Genomic DNA, 22,102 nt, shown 5'->3' with positions numbered 1-22,102 from the left:
TCAATACCTACACCCCCCCCCCCTCTCCCATTCACATGCCCTTCTAGATACATCTTACCACTTTGTGAAGAGATTTCAGTGCCCACCATCTTGCTTGGCTCACCATCCATACCCAGGGTACCAGAGATGAGCTCCTCAAAAGCCAACTGCATCCCTTCTGGAAATCCTCAATTTGAGGAACCAACTAACCAGACTCCCATCTGACAACCCTTCAGCAGCCAACCTCATCAGACATCATCTGCACACGAGCACTGTACACAAGTAACGCCTATGAGCTGGCTACACGAACTGTACTCCGACCAATTACCTGATCTGGTAACACTCCAACCCAACCAGCCCACACAACCACCGACAAAACTCACACAGACTACAGGAAAACAGACAGGTTAGAGCTGACACAGAACATAGAATCCAAGCTCCAGAGTTTTTCCAAAGATCATTTATCATCCTCATACCATGATATTTCGCATTTCATCATCACTCTAGCCAGCAAAAGCACATACCACAAGGACGGAGAGCAGAAACACACAAACGTCTGCCTCAGAAGTAGCAGACATATTCGGGCAAAATCATTCACCACAGACAGATCTGATCACTGAGACAGCAAACTGGCATTTCAACCCTCTGGCGAACGATGAAGAAAATCCATACTTCCCACACTGCCACGGCCCCTACTCATGAAATATTTTCATCCCACACCAGCTCCTTATGTCACAGGCTACAGACCGGCCCCTTATGTCACACGTTACAGATCAGCTCCTAATGGCACTAGCCATAGACCAGCCCCTTATGTCACTCGCTACAGACCAACTCCTTATGTCACTAGCTACAGACCAACCCCTTATGTTGCTATACCGTTATGCAGACGAGCTCCTCATGGCACTAGGTACAGACTAGACAAGCCCCTAATGTCAATAGTTATAGACGTTAGTTACAGACCAGCACGCAGTATCTTTGCCTAAGGTTTAACTCCTTTTGCCACTAGCTAGAGACCAGCCCCTGATGTTACAGCAACAGGCCAGCCCCTCATGGCACAAGCATAAGACCATTCCCAAACGTCACTAGCTACAGTGCAGCCCCATATGTCACGAGCTACAGACCAGCCCCTAATATTGCTATCAACATAGCTTTTCCTAATGACATGTGCTACAGACCAGCCCCTAATATCACGAGCTGCACAGCAGCCGATAATGACATGTGCTGCAGACCCTTTGAGTCCAAAGCTACGGATCAGTTCGGCAATGCCATACGTCACTGGCCAAAGAAGTCTCTGATTACATAACCTACCTAATATGAATGAATAGGAAATATACATGCAGAAAGTTTTATATCACCAACCACATTCCCTTCAGCTTCGTCATAGTTTGGTTCTTCGAGGAGAATTGGTTTGTGAATCACAATGAAAACTAAGTACTACTGTATTACCAAAATTTTCACAATTGTTAGCATCATGATATCTGCTAAGCTAGACTAGGCTGTAAAAAATCTTCAGGCAATACATCACGGAAAAACCTAACTTTTATTCAAGCAATGAATCATAGACGGAAGACAACCCAAATTATGTATTTTTTTCTAACCTGTTGCGATACATGTTCGTTATATTCAAGTCTCTAACTCAAAAGCTTCTCTTCTTCAATGCGTTTCACATATTTGTAGTAAATGGTGATCCTATGGCAGGCATGAACAATAAAATGTTTTCCTCTCATCAGAATATATTTTGGGATGTCATCAGAAAACTATAAACTACTGTAGTAAAGCAAAAACATATTCTGGGGTGCTATATCGGGTCTTAAACATGTACCTGACTGAGAACGTTTGAAAACTCATTTGGGAACTTGTCATATCACCTTTATCAGATAGGATGGCTTGACTCGAATAGTTTCTCCTGTTACAGATAATTGGAAGACCTGTATCTTGCTATCAGAATCTCAGTACTTACAAAAAGTTGGAAAATTGTTCAAGCCGCATGCAGTTCTATAAATAACGTGAGATAGAACCTAGCTGCAGATGCCCATGACAATACCTAATATCTCATGATCACTACTACCATTGCTTCCATTCCCTTACCATATACCGACGACAATCGATTGCAAAGTCAGGGCAGACAGACAGATCAAGTAACGAGAGTGAACCAATACCATGGGATAGTACCTAAGAAGATCAGGCCCCCAAAGTCCTGACACGTGTCGAATTGGCGGTATCAGGTGAGGAGGAGGACGTGTTCAAAGTTGCGTGAAGAGAAAGAAGTCATTTGGCGGCGTGTGGCAGCAGCAGCAGCGGGCGGGCGGGAGGTGGCAGAGGAGGAGGAGGGAGGCCAGGCAGACGGGCGGGCGGGCGGCCGCCGAGGGGAACCAACGCGTCAGTCATCAGCTGATCCATCGACAACAAACATGGCCGAGTATGCGGATGAAAGCCGAACCTTCTTACAAGCCTTTGCTAATTTATTAGGAGCTCCAGAACCTGCTTTACGACTTCTGATATCGATACTAATAGGTAAAGTGTCGTCTCTCTGCGGCCTAGTTCAAAATGTTATATTGTCATGTTGGCGTATTTCATGTGTTTTGGCGGGTAAGTAAGGGTCCGACCACAATGCCGAAATCCCTTGCTGTAAATATTTTACGTGGCACTGTTGTAAGTACGTTTTGAGTGAAAACTTCATTAAGGATGATGTATCTATGGGAGACAAAGGCGTTCCGTTCTTGTCTCATGATTCAGCTGTGCGCGCTTAATGCCACCAGCAGCCTAAGTGCTACCTGGGCTTATTGGGAAATCCGTACCCCATATCAGTGCATTATAAGGCCTACAGGGTAGTTTCTCATCAAGTGATAAAAAAAGGGATTTATTTAAGTGGTTAAGGATATGGTTTTGTCTCGTTGCGAACCTAACGTCAATATATTAGAATGTTTTGGAATGGCAAAATGTAGTTAGGAAAGTACCGGCACTTTAAGATTAGGGAGCGTGACTGGGATTTTTTTTTTCTATTTGGTTGTAGCTAGTTGGTAAATAAGAGGGTTATGTATATCATGAAATATGTGGGGTTAATGTAAAAGTAACATACGTAAAGAAATCAGCAATACCTATGAGCACATTTAACTTCCTGTAACAGCTGACACATATATGTACAGTGATATATGAAAATGAATGTGTGTTACTGGGAAGTTGTGTGTTTTTCCCCCAAAACACACATACATTCCAGTGCATATACTTCATCATGTGGAGGAACACATCCTTCAGTGATAGGTTTGGTATGCTTCAGCTACATCATTGAGAATTGGGTAAATCTTTGTTTTGATAGGCATTTAGGTGAAGTTTTTTATTGGTTCAGTCAGTTTCTAGAAGGGTTTTATCTACTGTACTGTAATCATCTGCACGTTTATCCTGGTCTCCATAGTTCTTCCTATTATTTGCATATTTATCATCACAAGATGAAAGAAATTATCCGTCACACTCCCTCCCAATACAGAAAAATTCTGTCTTTAGATTCATGGTGCAACTAAACTACAGCTCTACCATTCTTGTATATACCAGTGTATTTACAGTGTCTTATTATTCATAGTCATAGAGTCAGTGGTTGTACACTTTTCTGTGGGTATGTTACTAACTTATTGTCGGACATAAGCTTTATGAAACGATATGTTTGACTTTTAGGAATATGTAAGACAACTGGAGTATACATCTAAGATAACAAACGTACAGTAAATTCCTCAAAAGTAACCAGGGCAATGGAGTGGGAAAGTTTGGGATGACATTTATAGAAAGTATTTTTAAAAGTGATTGGAACTTGTGAAAACCTTTCCTTAAAGGCTATCATGTGAATTTAGAAAGCTTATGGTAATTTCTCCAGAAAATGGCCAGATCATTGAAGGACAGAAAAATTATTCAAAACATAGAGAAACATTGTTTTGTATGAAATAACATGATTATGGCAGTAAAAGTCCTGTCTAGCTCTGCATTGGGTGATTTTGGCCAGCAGTGGGTATAGAGAATACCATAATTCTTGAAATTCATGATTTGAAACTGTATTTTTTATTGAATGACATTAAATGATATTATAGTGAGGGTTACATTTATTTAGGAAAACTTTGGGTAGATTTACTGTAGAAATAGAACACTTATGAGAATTCAACGGAACCTGCGAAAACCTCACCAGGTAGCTGATATGTTTTGTGCAAATATTTTTTTCATACTTGTTTGCTGTTTCCCGCAGTAGCAAGGTAGCACTAGGAGCAGATGATGAATGCTCTCAATTGCATATCTCAATTCCTTGGCTGTAAAGTGTAATGCACCAAAGCCAGATCCCCCATCCATAGTGAAGCCCCATGGTTTTCTTGACCTCTTCATGGATTTGAAAAGAGCAGTGCTTTGTTGCAGGAAGTCAAACAGTCAGAGACTTGTAGAGAGAGAAATTAGGGGATAAATATATGAATCATAAATGCAAATTTATTTTCATATGGGCTTAAGGGGAAACTATTTTGGTGAATCAAAAATTATCCAGGTTGAAGGGAATAAATGATGCATTTTAGAGGAGCTTTTTCTAAGTGGGTTGGTATTACCTATGGCTTGCTGCAGGGTTGGGCTTTAGGACCATTTTCATTATCAGAGTAATTGGCTTACTAGAAGGACTAATTTGATGTCTGACTCTGTTTATAGATGATGCTAAGTTCATATAGAAGTGTGGAATGAAGAGGATTTCATCAGTTTACAAAGGAACTTAAGCACCTGGATTGGTCTGATACATGGTTGAAGTTCAGGTTGTACAAATGCAAAGTGATGAAGATGGTACACGGTGAAAGAATGCCATGACTCATAAGCTGCTCCGACTTTCATCTGATAGTCTTGAGAGGAGGTCTTCCATCATTATATGATTTACCTTTTTCAGCCACTGTTTCAATATGTAGTGGACTTATTATACCATAAATAACCTATAGAAATGTCTTATGATGACAAGAAGGCATAGAAAAGAAGTCTCCTCTCCTTAGTACCCAAACAACCCAACGTTTATGCAAAACCATTGACATATAGGGTCTGAATACATGGTGACCCCGTGGAAAACATGTAGAATGTTTGAAGTTGTAATTGATGAGGAGCACTCATCATATGAATCAGTCAGTAAGGAGAGTGAAGAAGAAAGTGACACGGAGTGATTTTAGTGGGATTTATGTAAGGGTAGAGGCCAGGACAGGTGTTTCCACCGTGCTTGTGCTTTTAGAAGAAATTGTATAACAAGTGTGAAGGATTTTTTATGTAATCCTTGGGTGATGGAAGACTTGTGTAGCAGCTGATATGTAAAGAAATAGAATATTTCAAAAGAAAAATTTGTCAGAATCCTCCCCACATTTACTCACCACATACCATCCTTACACCTATGTTTAGTGTGAGTAGTCTGTTATTTCTAATTATAATCACGGTACTTATTACCAGTGCTTTTCCTGTGTATGAAAGGAGAGTAGAGAGCCTTGCTTGTGTACAAAAGGAGAGTAAAGAATGAAGTTTAGCTTAAGATAAAGAAAAAACAATATCTTCAGTATCCTCCCTGCATGTGCCAGCCTCGTATTCATTTTTAGTGAGGGTAATGCTGTGTGTGGGCTCTGAATGAAGTAAGGGTACTGTTTGAAACTAAGTTCAAGAGAAAAGAAGAAACCACCCGAACTTCTTTCTCTGTTATCAAAAGTTGTCAGATGCGTCAATTACAGTCCCTTTTGCCTCTCACTCATCAGTGAACAAGCCACCACATAGGTATTAATAAAAATTTCTGAGTTTTTCCTATCAGATTTTCATGCTAGTCCATAAAGGTAAAGAAATGTTTGATTCTTATTTAAATGTGCACATTCATTTGGGCACAGCAGCTGATACAGTATTGCTGTATAAGGGTTAATGTAAGTATAATCTACTTGGTAAAAGCTAAATCAGTTTGTTAGTGAGAGACTCAGGGTCAACATTGTAACTAGCTTCTCACCAGAATATCATGCCAGGAGAATTATGGTTCTCTCCCTCTTATGAACATCATGTGATGTGAGCAACCATTTGATTAAGGAGGCCATCTGTGCATTTAGTAATACTGTATAGGAATTGCAGTTGAATCCATGAGTAAGGAAATGTTCAGTGAGCTATTTACAGTATATTTCTGATAGACCTAAAGGGGAATATGCTCCTAAATAAAGGTAAAGAGCTTAAAGAGAACTATTTTATTTATATATATTTTATTTTGCTTTGTCGCTGTCTCCCGCGTTTGCGAGGTAGCGCAAGGAAACAGACGAAAGAAATGGCACAACCCACCCCCATACACAATGTACACACACACATGCCCACACACACGCAAATATACATACCTATACATCTCAAGAACTACAACAAAGAATATACCTGAAATAAGAGAGCTGAGTTATGGGAGAGCTTACATGTAAAGTTGCCTGCTTTAGATGATAGAAGAATAAGGGAAAACTCAATAACAGTCTTGAAATTTTCAAACCAATTTGACATTATTGACTCAACAATTTTTTTTGAGGTGCAAAGAAGAGCAAAAAGATATCTTGATGAGAAAATAAGCCAGAAATCTGTTAGATGGGAAGTACTTTTACAGTATCAGAGTTTTTTATGAGTGGAATAATCCAAGTGTTGAAACTATAAGTGCACCGAAGTTGAAAAGTTGTGTGATAGTAGAGCAAGTTCAGTTGATGGGGATTCATGAGTGTAGGACTCTCTCCATGTCGACTGTACTCATTGGTAGCTACAGTGCATATCCATACACAAGCCATTTGTTGTGAGTTTTAGGTGGGTGTGTTTCTCTTTTTTTTTCAATTACTAAAGTGAATAGTCCTCAACTGGAATACATTCTGTTTAATTGTGATTTTAAGATAAATGTAATAATAGCCTATTTTGTTTTTCAGTCTGATCTCAGTTTCTGGATATTGAACTGGCTACTGTTTTGAGAGGGCAGAAATAAGAGACAGACTTTATAAAGTGTCACATTGCCCAGGATGGACTAAACATATGGACAGTCATAACAATATGGAAAGGTATCTGCCTCTCGATATTGTTTCCTTAACTAATTTTTTACTTGAATTTTCCACATTGTGGCTCAAGTCAAATGTGTGGATAATCTCTTCTTCAGAAAGCAGGTGCAGGTATTTGGCAACTTTGATTGCATTTTGCATGTTATATATGAGCCCATTTTTTAGTGCCGTGTGAAATTTATACAGTGTGAAGGGATGCAAGGCACTAGTGATGTCAATGCTTTAATGATAGAAAAAAGAACATTTACTTGTCATTTGTGCACTTTGAGTGATGAATGTTTTTATTTATTCATAAAACAAAAGACTTTATTGTGCATGATTCTTCAGTAAAGGTCTGCAGGTCATTCTTATTATACCAGAATTCTTTTGGTGAAACCAGGATAGTTAGTATAGTAATTTTTTGCTATCCTGTACACAGTTGTATATTCTTAACATTTGTTATTGACATACCTTGAAGTTGCCTTAATGCCATGCTTTTGTATAATGATTGAGAAAATATTTACTTTATTATCATTATTATACATAATCACTGTTTACCACGTCAGCAAGGTAGCGCCAGGAAACAGACAAAGACTAGCCCATCCACTCATATGCACATATATATACATAAACACCCATATATGCACATATTTATACATATACATATCAGTATATACTTACATGTACATACACAGACATATACATATATACACATGTACATACTCATTCTTGCTTGCCTTCATCTATTTCTGTCACTACCCCGCCCCACAGGAAACAGCATTGCTACCCCCCACTTTAGTGGGGTAGCGCTGGGAAAACAGACAAAAAAAGGCCACATTCGTTCTCACTCAGTCTCTGGCTGTCATGTGTAATGCACCGAAACCACAGCTCCCTATCCACATCCAGGCCCCACAGACCTTTCCATGGTTTACCCCAGACACTTATAAATCTCTGAGAAGGGTGAGTCATTTTATTAAACCTTAGAAGTGTAATATTGCTGTTGACATATTAAGTATTCCTCTTAAGTTGGTTGCTGATTTACAGTATTCATTTACAGGCAAGATTTTTTTTCCTTTAGCCAATGAGGGATTTTGGAAATTAAACTTTTTATGTTGAAGGCTTCAGTCACATATGTAAATGAAATATGAAAAGGGGTCAATGAGAGGGAGAAATGAAAAGAATAATGTTTTAAAGTTTTGAAATCTGGCTTTTACAAAGGGCAGGACATAATTGTTAGGAATTATTTTGGGGGGATAAAGCTTTGCAGAGTTACGGTGTGTATCATGCACTAGTAACAGTGTGTGTTGTGCACTAATTATGGTTGAAGGAAAAGCAGATATATAACACCCATATTAATCTGGTGGTAGACATTTTAACTTGCCACATCCATGAGAGGGAGATCCAAAACTGGCTTGCATTATTGTCATAATAACATAAGGAGATATCTCTGTGCTGGGTCCCCATTCTTATTGGCATTTTTGGGAAACAAAGGCAGATTTAGCTTATTGCTTGGAGGCTCTTTTTCATCTCCCTTATAGATGAACGCAGGAATGGAGACAAATTACAAACTGTGAAAAACTGAAACAAACCATGGTAGCTGACAATCTTCTCTCCAGTCATCAAAGAGAAGTGTTTCAAGCAAGGCTTAGGTTCGGACACAGAAAATTGACTTGTATGGTTGATGGCAGGAAACCAACCTTCACTCTTTGAAGAGTGTTTGGTGCCATTAACTGTGGCTCATGTTGTGGAAATGTGAGTGGTTTCTCAGTGTTTAGAAAAATTTTTAACCCCCTTCCTTTACACTCAAGAATGTATTGGGAAATGAGTGAAAATATGAGTGGTATTCTCAATGTTTAGAAAAAATTATAACCCCCTTTCTTTACACTCAAGAATGTATTGGGAAAAGATTGCACTGTTTTTAGTGTGTTTTCTTATGAAAAACCAGTATTTTGTATTTTTGTGTCATTGTAAATTGATTTTATTAATGGATATAAGGATTTTATTAATTCAACTTTTTAAATTCGTTATTGTAACTTTCTAGATAAGATTTATATACAGTGTATAAGCATTTTTAATCTTTTACTTTTTTAGATATTTTGATCTAAAGATATTAATTTGGTGCTGACCTTTGCTGTTTATGTTGGATATAAGTCTAGGTAATCAGTTAATCTAGCAAGACTGTAGGTAATCAGTTAATCTAGCAAGACTGAATCTTGGACATACAAGATTGACTCCTATATAATTGATGTCAGAAGTGTCCAGTTAACTGTGGCCCATGTTATGGAAATGTGTGTGGTATTCGCAGCGTCAAAATGAAAATTTTTAACCCTTCTTACATTCAGATGTGTAAAGAATGAAGATTATGATGTTTATGATTTGATTAGTTTCCCAAAAGAAATTGTTTTAAACTTTTTAAGATGCATCAAATTTTTTCCTTTCTAAAAATTTTTTTAGGTATTTTTATTCTTTTGCGATATAGACATTTTGTTAAAGGAGAAAAAATCTACTCCCAATGAGTCCCTTTGTTGTTGCCATGGCAGATAATTCTAATTATCTATCAGTCTGGATTGCAGAAGCTTGCTAAAATTTATGTGGTGTAGCAAATGGTAGGGGCACACCGTCAGCCTTCTCCCAGGAACTAAAACCAAAGTAACGTTTGTAAAAGAGGGAAAGTGAGCCAGCATTACAATATCGGGCAAGTGGGTCAAGCTTTGAGGTCAGACGGAGAAAGTTCATATTGATTTGGACTCATTCTAGTATATAGAGATAGAACCTCTCCAGATGTGAGAGTAGTACTCCATTTGAGGACAGATCAATGATACAAGTGATGTATAACCTGAGTAACTGTTCAGAAAAATATTTGTTTGAACAAGGTTTGAAGTTTCCTGGAGGCAGAGTTAGCTATTTTTGTGGTAGGATGTTATAGTGATGCCAAGTGTTTTTGTTGTGACTAGTGGTGGAACTAAGGAACCCTCAAAAGAAATCAAGAAGTTGTGAGAGGCATTAGGAGAGGTGGGCAGACATTGGGTTGCATTTGCTCCACTGGGAAAGCTTGTCCTATTTCTGGAGGACATTATGATAAGATAAGATACAAATTGAATGAAAGAGGATGGAGCAGATCTGAAACTTGAGAGGGAAAGCTGCTCTGAGTTTTCAGCATATGAATTGTGTAGGAGACTGACATAAACCAGAGACATTGATTTTGATAGTGCATGGTGGAGATTTTGATGTTGCGACAGTTTAGTCGGTGAAGAAGCTACATATAAGGGAACAGAGTGAGGAAGAAAAGCCAAAAGAGGGAATTTGGAGGAGGTCTCGATGCCATACCCAATTGAAAGTAAGGGTTACATCTTAGGATGCTCCAAAGGCTTACGGAGATGGACAGATATTTGTAAAATAGGAAATATCACGTGTGAATCATGTCCCATGAAATCCATAGTTATAACCAAAGACATTTGTGAGATTCAAAATGTGTAAGGAAATGGGAGATGAGGAAGGAGTTAAAGACTGTGAAATAGTTGTCAGATCTGTGGGATGATGGTTGGAATAGTTAGAGCAGTTATCCTACCTGAGGGTTAGTTGTATCTGCATTTTCTAAGAAGAAAAGCATTGGTTTTTAAACAGAAGTGGAGCAAGCACATAAGCAGGCACAGATGGGAGCTCAGAGGCACATTTCCTTATAACAAGAGGGTGATGCATGTATCCTGAGAGAAAAATGCTTTTTGGGCTATACAAAAAGAGTTTATAGGTTGTAAGATCAATAAGGGGATCATCAGAGAGTAAGAGAAACTCAATCATCCAAGTTGGAGTTCGAGTAAAAAAGAGAAAAAGAAAGTTTTTTAATGGGAGAGATGGCTGTAGCATCATCATAACAGAAAAACATAGGTACATAAGTGGTTGGAGATGTTTTTGACCAAGGACTAAGATTGCCTATCATTAAATGAAGAGGAGAGGTTCTTACTTATACTTTGAATACAGGAATGCTTTGCTGTACGAATAACATATCTGCTGTGATTTCAGGCAGAGTTGAAAGCTGAATGTGAGTCGGAAGGGGAAATTTTCAGTCTGATATGCCATGTCCCTTGATTGAATATGTTCACAAGAGGAATGGTTAAACTGTGGATTGAAGGAAGTGGCTGCCATAGATTGGATATGCCCTTCTATTCCTGCAGAAATTATCTCTGTCACAAATGTGGCAGAGAGAAATGGAAAAAGTGGGAGACAAATCATTAGATATAAAGTCTTGGAGGCTGGTAACAGGTGCATTGGTGTTGAAATAAGCATAGACCCTTCCTTTGAAATCTAGAAGTGTGTAAAGATCACAGTTGGAGATGTGAGAGGAGTTAGTAGAAACATCATCAGACAGTTGGTTCTTGGAGAGAAGAAATTTAGAGAAGCACTAGTCAGGTGGCATTCAGCAGAGGAAAGGTTAATAGAATGACCACGTATACTGGTGAAATGAATGGAAAATGAGTAAGGTCCATTAAAGGGGCAAAGGTCGTGGAAGGAGATGGTGTTGCTACTGCCAAAGCCCTCCCTCTTGTTGCCAGTAGGGTGTAAGAAATTGCTAACTCTCAAATCTGAAAGCTTAAAACAAGAATGCAGTATTCCAGTTGCTTCATATTATAGTCATAAGAAAAAAGGACTCTGCTAGAAGTTTAATGGTTTTGTTTTTTTCTAGGTTATCCATTAGTGTTAATACATCGCTACACCTTATACTGCAAAAGTCCAAAGCTACAGCACCTTTACTTCATCGTGTCTGGAGTTAGTATCGCTCTCTTCAACTATGGTAAGTCTGACTACTTTCCAAATGGTTTTTGATTAGTGGTGTATTATTTAGTTAATCTGCCTAATTGTTGATGTTTTTTATAATCAGAGATGAACATTTCATGAATTTTATTGGTAATAAGACATTTATTTAAAATTCCCAGTACTTTATATTTGGTATGAATTACCATACAGTATTATTGTACATGTGTTAGTAGTGAATTCTTGAATGAAAAATTTGCAATAGTGATTTTTGTAAGATTTCAGGCTGTAGTGTGATATAATCAAGCTCTATCCATTAATGATGGGAGGAATAGGTGCAGTCTGCAGTTTTATTTAGAAATATCCATCTTTATGATTATAAGAATAACTGAAAGGTTATCATTGTGATCACTGGGTTGGAACTTGCATTTCTGATTTTTTTGTGATCACAAATTAATTCTTCCCAAACAGTTAAACAAATCATGATTTTCATAAAAGTTTATCGCATACATTAATCAGCTTGATCTGAATTGTGAAAAATAAAGATAGATTTAACTGAAAAGACATGAAACTTCAACCCTCAATTAATGTGGAAGCCATGTGCCTCGAAACTCTATCCAGGTACATTATGTTAGTAAAAGTGCATTGTATAAGTTTTGTTACGATTATTGCATTTGATTTAGTCATGGTGATATTAAGCCTTTAGTAAGAGAACAGGATTATTCAATTTCCAGTGTTTTTGAATTATATGAGTGGAATTTACCTGTTGAAAGCCATACGCATAGTGCTTGTCTATCCAACTATGAGTGCCTATGACTGAAGTTTGCCATGTGGTTAGAGCTTGCACTTAGCGCTCTGCATATGTTGCTTGTTTGGTGATGCTGTAATTCTCTGTCATCTTGTTCATTGCTTAGTTTTCCCATTTGGGTTTATCCTGAACTGTTTTAAGGCATTTGTCTAATCTTATCTTAAACCTTGCATTGCAGCAGTATATAAATGGTCTCTCATTCTTGACATACACACTTTAACTCTTCACAGTTGTAAATTAGATAATTGCATTCAAATGATATTAGTATTTTTGTAGTCTGGGATAGATACTTTGTTCTCTGCTACAGTTGAAATATGATAAATTTTTCTTGTTTGTCATATCCAGCATAACAAGGCATTGACAAGAACTGATGAAAAACGGCCTCATTTAATCACATTCACTCTAGCAGTCATGCATAATGCACTGAAGCCAGACATTCCCTCCCCATCCACTTCCAAGCCTCACAGACCTCTCTGTGGTTTCTCATGACCACTTTATTTGCCTTAGTTCAGGCCATTGACAGCACGTTGCCCCATGTATATTACATCACTTTAGTTATCTCTGTTCCATGCAGGCCTCACTTCCTTTCTGCATGTTAAGGCTCCAATCACTCAGAGGATCTTTCACTCCATTTTTCTACCTCATCCTTGGATTCCCTCTTCTCCTTTTTGAAGGAGAAATATCAATATATTTTCTAAATGTCCCTAAACTCACTGCTCAAGAGGTGAGTGATTGGTGTGACATGAAAGGGTTAAGTGCATCTGTATTTACTCCACACAGGTTTTGTTTATTTCACTTCGCAGAACACTAGAATCTCCTGAGTTTTTTTTGTTAGACTGTTGTAAATTATTGTTTTATGTTTTTTTGATATGTTTTAAGGGACTCTTATAGGTATGTTTTTCTTTCATGTGATGTTTTAGCCACAATTTGTATATTTTCTTTAATAATCTTCATTTGTATAAGTTACATGTATCATTGGATGATAGAATACAGAAGCTGGTTTCTGAGTTTGGAAGGGAGTAGGAGAAAATTAAGAGTATGACTTAAAGCAAGGTTATTGGTATAGTAGTGAAGAGCAACTGGTTGTTTGGAGTGTAGGTTTGAATGGAGAGAACTTGGAGGATGTGACATTTTAGATATTTTGGAGTTGATATGGCATTGAATAGAATTCTGGGAGCTGAAATGAGCCATAGAATAGGTGAGGAAGCAAAAGTCCTAGGTGCATTGAGGAATGTGTGGAAAGATTACTCACTCCAAAAGGCAAAGATGTGTGATGGTACAATGGTCCTGTTGCTTCTGTTTGGGTGTGAGGCATGGTCCTAAGATGAAAATGTAAAGCATAGGGCAGGTGTGTTGGAAATGAAATGTTTGATGACAGTATGTGGTGTGAGGAGGGTGATCTATTGAGAAGTGGTAGGGTAAGAGAGATGTTTGGTAGTAAGAGGAGTATGAGAGAGCTGAAAAGGGTGTGCTAAGATGGTTTGGACACATGGGGAAGATAACTATGAGGGTGTACATGTCAGAATTGGAGGAAACAAATTTCAATTTCCCATTTTCCTGTTCACCATCAGTAAGAACATGTAGAATTACTTACTTCTTTTCCCCAGCACTGTTTTTTACTCATCCATTGAGTATAGAAATGTCACAAGAGGCTTGTCGAGTGTAATTTTTACGCTCCTAGAGTATATGAGGGGGAATATAGGATAAGAGAGTTTTCCAGAGTTATGTACCTTATATGAGTTAGGTCCATTGTCATGGATGAAGCTCGCTTGTACCTTTTAGATGCTTTCGTACTTATATGCCGTTTACAACATCTCTATAGTGCATGTCCATTGTCCATAGGCTTTTGATCTGTTGAACAACATCTCTCACCCATCTCTGTGGCCTTCTAATGATGCACTTTTATTGACTTCATCATTGTGTACTTTACAGAAACCTCTTAACAGTATAATGCCTGAAGTGAGAGGGTGTCAGGCAATGTTAGGAAGTTTTTGGAATAGCTGAAAATTGCCTAAATGTTTTCATATTACTTTTTATATTTGGGGGACCAGCAGCTCTGCTTACTTGTGATATCTGGCATGTTTCCAGACACATACATGAACTGAAACAGTGAATTTGTTTCACCAAATGTGCATTTAACCTCAGAACACAAACCACAACAATTTTGTAATGAATAAAATAAGACGTAAGGTGCAGTATCTAAAGATTCTCAAGCAACTGACAGCTGACTCATATTTATCATATTGAGCAGTGCTTTATATTTTGAAAGCCTACAACTCTACTCACTAGAAATATTTAGCATATTATCCAACCATGTTTTAGTAAGTGACCTGCGGTGAATGATGTAACTTCTCAGTCACACTGTATAACAAAATTTGTTATGGCAGGACTTTAGCATAAATGCTTCAATTTATGATGTGTCTTCTAATATGGACTGAAATAAACTACCAGTTGTTTTTAGTGAAATGATAATTCAGATATTGTGAGGTTTTTACTGTGACTGTAGACTTGTTTCAGTTTGCTTTTAAAGAAGTTTTTTAATTCTGTAGTTTTAGCCCTTTTATCTTAGAGTTTCCCTAGTCCTTTTCCTTGCAGATATGGTCCTTCATCGTCAAAATGTTTCTAACTTGAAATAGATCATGTTTCATAGCCATATGCTTTTGTATACTTCTAAGTGTTATGTAAGTATATTTGAATATTGTTGAATTTTGACGGGGATGCTTCCTTATATTTCTGTGTGCTGTGTAAATATATTTGAATACTGGTGAATTTGATGGGGGATGGGGGAATGTAGTTATCCAGATTATATACTTTGTTACATATGCTCATTATTGATTTAGTAATTTGATAAGTAATACAATTATTTCTTCTCAGGTCACAATGTGGTCCACTCAGTTGTCTGTGTTATGGTGGCATGGCTGTTGCTACTGTTCGTTGGTGGAACTCTCAAGTCTGTCATCATTTCTTTTGTCTTCCAAATGACATACCTTCTTGTTGGTAAGCTGTTTATATTGTACAGCATCAGATTGCTCTGATCTTTAGTGCATGTAATTGATTTTTACTCAGCTGAACCGTTAATCGTACTTTTATGAAAGAATGATAGTGCATCTGCATTGTAGATTGTAGCTAAAGCTGATGTAAGCCACATGGCAACCTGAATTCAAATCTTTTAATGTTTTCATGATTATAGATTAAATGAACCTCATTGCTGCATAATTTAAGTAATTGTAATCAACCAAAAGTGAAATTATAAATTTGACATTTTCTGTTACTTTTTCAGTACCCTAAAGGAGATATATTTTATAGGTTTGGCAATAAAATTTCTTGAAATCCATAATTGATAAACAAACATGATTAACTTCTGAGTGTGACAGCATTAATGACCATAATGTGGTCATGGGCTGCCCAGAGTTGAGACCACATAGGTCTCAATCATGGTCACAGCAGTCACTCAGCACTCCACCTTGCTGTTCATTCTCCCCAAGGGAATGATTAGTAAACTGAATGCCAGTCAAAGGCTAGGGGTTATACATACATTGTCCACAGAAAACCTTGTCTGCCCCATATATTTTCAAAAGCGGTGTTACAGTAACGTTTTAGTGCTTTGTCATCTCTCCTTTGGCCCTCATTACCATCCGCAGATATCTGGGCATGGAATGGGCAAGGTTCCTGAAGTATTGTTAGTCCATATTTTGGGTCCAAAGGGTCTTGATCTTTTAAGTGAGGCAAGGTGCTGATGAGGTGTTACAGGAAGCAAGCTTGACTTTCATCTGGTTCCAGCAGTTCGCAATTGGTTTAAGGTCTGGGGAGTTCCCAGGTCACTCCAGTAGTTGAATATTTTTCTTTGATAGTCAGCTCATCACCTTTCTAGCCCAATGGCAAGGGGCACTATCCTGTATAAAGTGATTACAAGTGTGAATCTCATAAAAAGGAGGGAGATGGTCCTCTAACATCATAATACACTCCATTCATTTTAGTGTTTTTAGGTAACAAGTACAACCCTTGCCTACCCATTGCAACTCCAGATCATCAAACTATGTGGGGGTTTCTCTGTCTTCACTGTGAGGCAAAAGTCATAGCAGCAGGCACCCTCCTGCTTTCTCACATTCTGCTGCCTTACTCAATTGTTGCTTACTCTGGTTCTTGTATTTCTTTGCAAATTCGAGCTGTTTGCATAGGTTTTGTTGCTGAGAAGACAATGTTAGGGAGGCCATTAGCACTGGGAGGGAGCCACCTGATTGTGTGTTCTGAGTTCTTCCAGGCAAGAAGTCGGGTTTTCTCCTCAGAAAGGTAAGAGACAAACTCCATGAAGCACTGATGGAAGAAATAGGACTCCCAGAAGCAAAATTCCCAAGATGAAGTGGCAGCCAAGAGAAGTATAGAAAGAACATCCTTCCTTAGATATCCTTAGGCATGCTAAGGCTGGTTGCTGGTGCTAACAGCTTTAGAAATGCTTGTTTTAGCAACCAGATGTACAATGATTTCACCTCGAAAGCATTATATGCTTGTACCCACAATAAACGTTAGTGGTGCACTTTTGAAAATATGTGGGGGGGCACTTTCCTAAAGTGGTGCCCTGTTGACAGGTTGGGTATTTTGATCTCCAAGCCACTCTTGCACAGAGATTCATGTACTTTGTTTCCTATTACATTATATTCATATTGAGACCTTCTTTCACTATGTCACATATTCATTGCTTTGGATTTACTCATGTTGAACTTCACCTACCTTGTATCAAGCCCTTGTAAAGATCAAGGATGCCATTTATCATGATAAGTAGTTACATGTGTTACCTATTTGTACTTGTGTGTTTGTACAGGATGGGGAGGGATTACCCCATTCATGGGGCCCCATGTGTTTGTACAGGATGGGGAGGGATTACCCCATTCATGGGACCCCATTTAGATTGCCTCTGCTATTAACAACTTTTTAAACTTAGATATATAGTCAACATTGCATTTTCATCACTTCCATTCATCCAACTCCTGAGTTGTTATAAGAGCACTTCTTTACATCTGTTTTTAGTAGTTTCATGAAAGAATTCTTGGTTGTTTCTTCTTTGCATCTCATAAAGAACTGTTCCCTCACACTGTGTGTTTGTATGACTTTGTGTTCAACAGTAATGCTTTTGTATTAGCACTGTATTTGGGTTTAGAGTCCAATGTGTTTAGAAGCCTTTCTTGCGAATGATATCAAGATAAAAGATGAAAATAAGGTCATGGAAATTGCATCTACTATTATCATATAAACATCTCTGTCATAGATAATTCTGCCTGACATATTGGATTTTAAGAAAATTATGCAAGAAATTACTAGTTTTATTGAGCATTTTTTTGAAACTTACTCTAAAGGTTTTGTATAGATTAAATTCATTGGAAATTATCTTCTTTCCCATTGATTTGACAGTGTAATATCCTTAAGTCAGAATCATGTGTTTTATAAGATTCTCAGAGAACTTAGTATGTCAGTAACAGGGATCTCAATTCCAGGTTACTACATGACGGGAACAGACACATATGACATCAAGTGGAGTATGCCTCATTGTGTGTTGACGTTGCGGCTCATTGCTCTCACCTACGATGTTTATGATGGCACAAAAGATCCAGTATGACAGTTTTATTGTTTTTCATTATTGTTTGATAACACTAATATATGGAGAATAGTTAACAAGATGACTCAATAGTAAATATAATAGAGTGAATATGTATACCTTTAAATCCTCCATTGTTGTGCATTAGTTCCTGTGAAATTCCCTAGGAAGTAACAAAGTCAAGGATGATTGATTTGATAACATTTTTATCTTCATTGAATTCGTTGTTAATAAATCAGATTTACTTGATATTGATTGTTGTTGAGTTTTGGACAATTATGTCAAAAAGGTATATGAATTGTTTGAATAATCTGATTTTCAAAAATATTCAGTGATTATCCCTCAATATTGCTGAAAATTTCAGAATGGAGAGAATAATCCCTAACAAGATTTTGTCAAATATTTCTTTTATGTACATTAAGGTAAGGTAAGTATTTAGCTTACCTAAGGTAACTCCATGTGGAGATAGAGTTGAAGAGAAATAATGGGAATGAGAATGAGTTTGATTGAGAGGGAGAATAATAAAACAGAATTTTTAAGAAAGTAGGCTGAGCCTTTTTTGTTTTTTGTATTTAGTTTTCACAGTTCTTTTGTTACCATACATATTTAGCCACCAGATATTGAGTGAGTAATCTACAATTATTTTATGTACTTACCATAATACCTGGTCCTCAGATATTTCATTTTCAATAAATCCACCCTCCTCTGCACAACCCTATCTGTAGACCATGACTCACAACCTTATGCTATTGTTTGAACTACTATTCCTTCAAGCATACCCATTTTTGCTTTCCAAGATAATGTTCTTTCCACGCATTCTTCATTGCCCCCAGAACCTCCACTTCCTTCTTCACACTATGGCTCACTTCTGCTCCCATGGCTGCACTCCCATATATCTAAAACACTTAACTTCCTCCAGTTTTCTGCATTCAAACTTATTTCACAACAAACTTGTTCCTCAACCCTGCTGAACCCTAAAACCTTACTCTTATTCACATTAACTCTCAACTTTCTCCTCTTATTCACATTAACTCTCAACTTTCTCCTTTCACACACTCTTCCAAACTCAATCACCAACTTTTGCAGTTTTTCACATGAATCAGCCACCAGTTCCGTATCATTGGCAAACTACAGCTAACTCACTTTCCAAGTCCTTTTTATCTCCAACAGACTGCATAATCGTCCCTTTCTCCAAAACTCTTGCATTTCCCTTCCTCACCCCTCCATCCATCCATAAACAAATTAAATAACCAAGATGACATCAAACACCCCTGCCATAGACTGACCTTCACTGGGAGGCATTCACTTTCCTCTCTTTCTGCTTGCACACTCATTTAAAGCCCTTGATAAAAACTTCTCATTGCTTCTAACAGCACACCATAGTTCTTAAGACCTTCCACAAAGCATCTCTGTCAACCCTATCTTGTGCCTTCTCCAGATCCATAAATGCCATATATAAATCCTTTTTTTTTTTTCTACACATTCTTCAAAGCAAACACCTGATCCCTCTCCCCCTTCCCCCCCCCCTCTCTCTCTCTCTCTCTCTCTCTCTCTCTCTCTCTCTCTCTCTCTCTCTCTCTCTCTCTCTCAACCTAATAACCTTGCTCTGATTCACATGTACTCTCAACTTTCTCCTTCCACTTTTCCAAACTCAGTCACCAACATCTGCAGTTTCTCACTCAATTCAGCTACCAGTGATGTATCATCAGCAAACACCAACTAACTCACTTCCCAGGCCCTCTCATCCCCAACAGACTGCATACTAGCCCCTCTCTCTAAAACTTGCATTTACCTCCCTAACCACCCCATCCATTAACAAATTAAACAACCATGGGGACATCACACACCCCCACTACCTGTTTCAATTAGAACTCCCTTAAAGGGGTGGTCACGTTAACATAGTCTCCATAACTAAAGAACTAAGTTGTGAAGAGTAAGTCTTGACAGTATAATATACAAACGTACTTAAAACTTCCTATTGTCTGCATCCTTTTGGTTTACCTGCATCTTATGTGCACTTGCTACTTGTGTGCCTATGCAGGAAATGTTGATCAATTCTGAAAAAGTAAATGTGTTAATACCCCCACCCACAGTGCCAAATGCCCATCACCAAAAAGCACTACTCTATCTGATACTCCAACTGCGCGTATTGGTAGTGCCTCAACTGTACATCACTGTCATTTCTTAGAGACTATTCAGAACATTGGAAATACAGCAACTTCCAAAAGTCCATCACAAACCTCCCAACTCCAACACAAACACTCAGCAAACGACCTCACAGAATGCACACTCTCACTCTTTACAAATAAATCCTTCTACTCCACAGAATCCTAATGACATTATAAACATATTGAAACTTTTGAATTTGTTTTTCAGTTCCATGATATCCTTACTTCATCCTGTACACCTCTGTCATTCAGTTCCATGATATCCTTACTTCATCCTGTACTCCTTTTCCTGTTAAATCTGCCTGGATAGCTTCTTTAACTGGCAGTTTGTAACGGAAAAGTTCTGGATTTTCTCTTTCCTTGTCCATGATTTTCTTTTCAAAGTTTCCTTGTGCTCCTTCCTTTTCCAGCTATACTCATTCCTTGCTCTCTTATACATCCCAAATGCTAGATAGCTGGATTGATGCATATATCTTAGTCATTAATCTTAAAGCTCCTTTGCTTTTAGATGTCTTTTGTGAAATCATTCTTCCTTTCTAATTCTTTCATTGTACATCTCTGATTCCTGACTGCTAGACTCCACTTCCTTCTCTATATTACTATAGAAATTGTTGAGGCATGTGTAATTTTTATTTCGTTTTTTTTCAACTCTGCTCTTTCATTTTCTTCTTTTACCACATAGTCATATTTCAGCATTACATGATCACTTTTTCCACTTATTGCGGCAGGGGTGCATGATGTCTTCAAGATTGTTTAATTTGTTTGTGGATGGGGATGTTAGGGTGGTGAACACAAGAGTTTTGGAGGGAGGGGCAAGTATGCAGTCTGTTGTGGATGAGAGGGCTTGGGAAGTGAGTCAGTTGTTGTTCGCGAACAACAACTGACTCACTTCCCAAGCCCTCTCATCCACAACAGACTGCATACAGCACTGGTGGCTGATTTGGGTGAGAAACTGCAGAAGTTGGTGACCGAGTTTGGCAAAGCGTGTGAAAGAAGAAAGCTGAGAGTAAATGTGAATAAGAGACAAGTTAATTAGGAGGTAAGTTTGAATGGAGAAAAACGAGGAAGTGAAGTGCTTTATATATGTGGGGGTGGATTTGGCAGCGGATGGAACCATGGAAGCGGAAGTGAGTCACAGGCTGGGGGAGGGGGCGAAGGTTCTGAGAGAGTTGAAGAATGTGTGGAAGGTGAGAACATTATCTTGAAGAGCAAAAATGGGTATGTTTGAAGGAATAGTGGTACTAACAATGTTATATGGTAGTGAGGCGTGGGCTATAGATAAGATTGTGCGGAGGAGGGTAGATGTGTTAGAAATGAAATGTTTGAGGACAATATGTGGTGTGAGGTGGTTTGATTGAGTAAGAAATGAAAGGGTAAGAGAGATGTATGGTAATAAAAAGAATGTTGTTGAGAGAGCAGAAGAGGGTGTATTGAAATGGTTTGGTCACATAGAGAGAATGAGTGCGGAAAGGTTGACAAAAAGGATATGTATGTGTCAGAGGTGGAGGGAACAAGAAGTGGGAGACCAGATTGGAGGTGGAAGGATGGAGTTAAAAAGATTTTGAGCGAGCAGGGCCTGAACATACAGGAGGGTGAAAGGCTTGCAAGGATTAAAATGAATTGGAACGTTGTGGTATACCAGAGTGGATGTGCTGTTAGTGGATTGAACCAAGGCAAATGAAGCATCTGGGGTAAACCATGGAAAGTTTTGTGAGGCCTAGTTGTGGAAAGGGAGATGTGGTTACGGTGAATTGCACATGACAGCTAGAGACTTTGAACGGCTGTGGCCTTTCTT

The 22,102-nt window shown here is 38.2% G+C and overlaps 1 protein-coding gene across 3 annotated transcripts in view; it reads left to right on the top strand.

Annotated features, from left to right (window-relative positions):
• Positions 1-2,298: 2,298 nt before the first annotated feature.
• nes (lysophosphatidylcholine acyltransferase 3 protein nessy) overlaps positions 2,299-22,102 on the top strand; it is a 98,383-nt gene continuing 78,579 nt past the window's right edge. The window contains exons 1-4 of one of the 3 annotated variants that reach the window (XR_011713128.1): positions 2,299-2,493; positions 11,674-11,781; positions 15,424-15,546; positions 18,039-18,154. Coding sequence is in view for 2 of the 3 variants with exons in the window: in XM_071665161.1 (XP_071521262.1) it covers positions 2,391-2,493; positions 11,674-11,781; positions 15,424-15,546; positions 18,039-18,154 (450 nt within the window). In the remaining variant the exon portion in view is untranslated. The remainder of the gene's footprint in view (positions 2,494-11,673; positions 11,782-15,423; positions 15,547-18,038; positions 18,155-22,102) is intronic. The other 2 variants (XM_071665161.1, XM_071665162.1) reach the window with 2 other exon arrangements.

This window comes from Panulirus ornatus, chromosome 9 (genome assembly GCF_036320965.1).
Source record: "Panulirus ornatus isolate Po-2019 chromosome 9, ASM3632096v1, whole genome shotgun sequence".
NCBI classification, from domain to species: Eukaryota; Metazoa; Arthropoda; class Malacostraca; order Decapoda; family Palinuridae; genus Panulirus; species Panulirus ornatus.
This window is presented reverse-complemented; position numbering and strand designations above follow the sequence as displayed.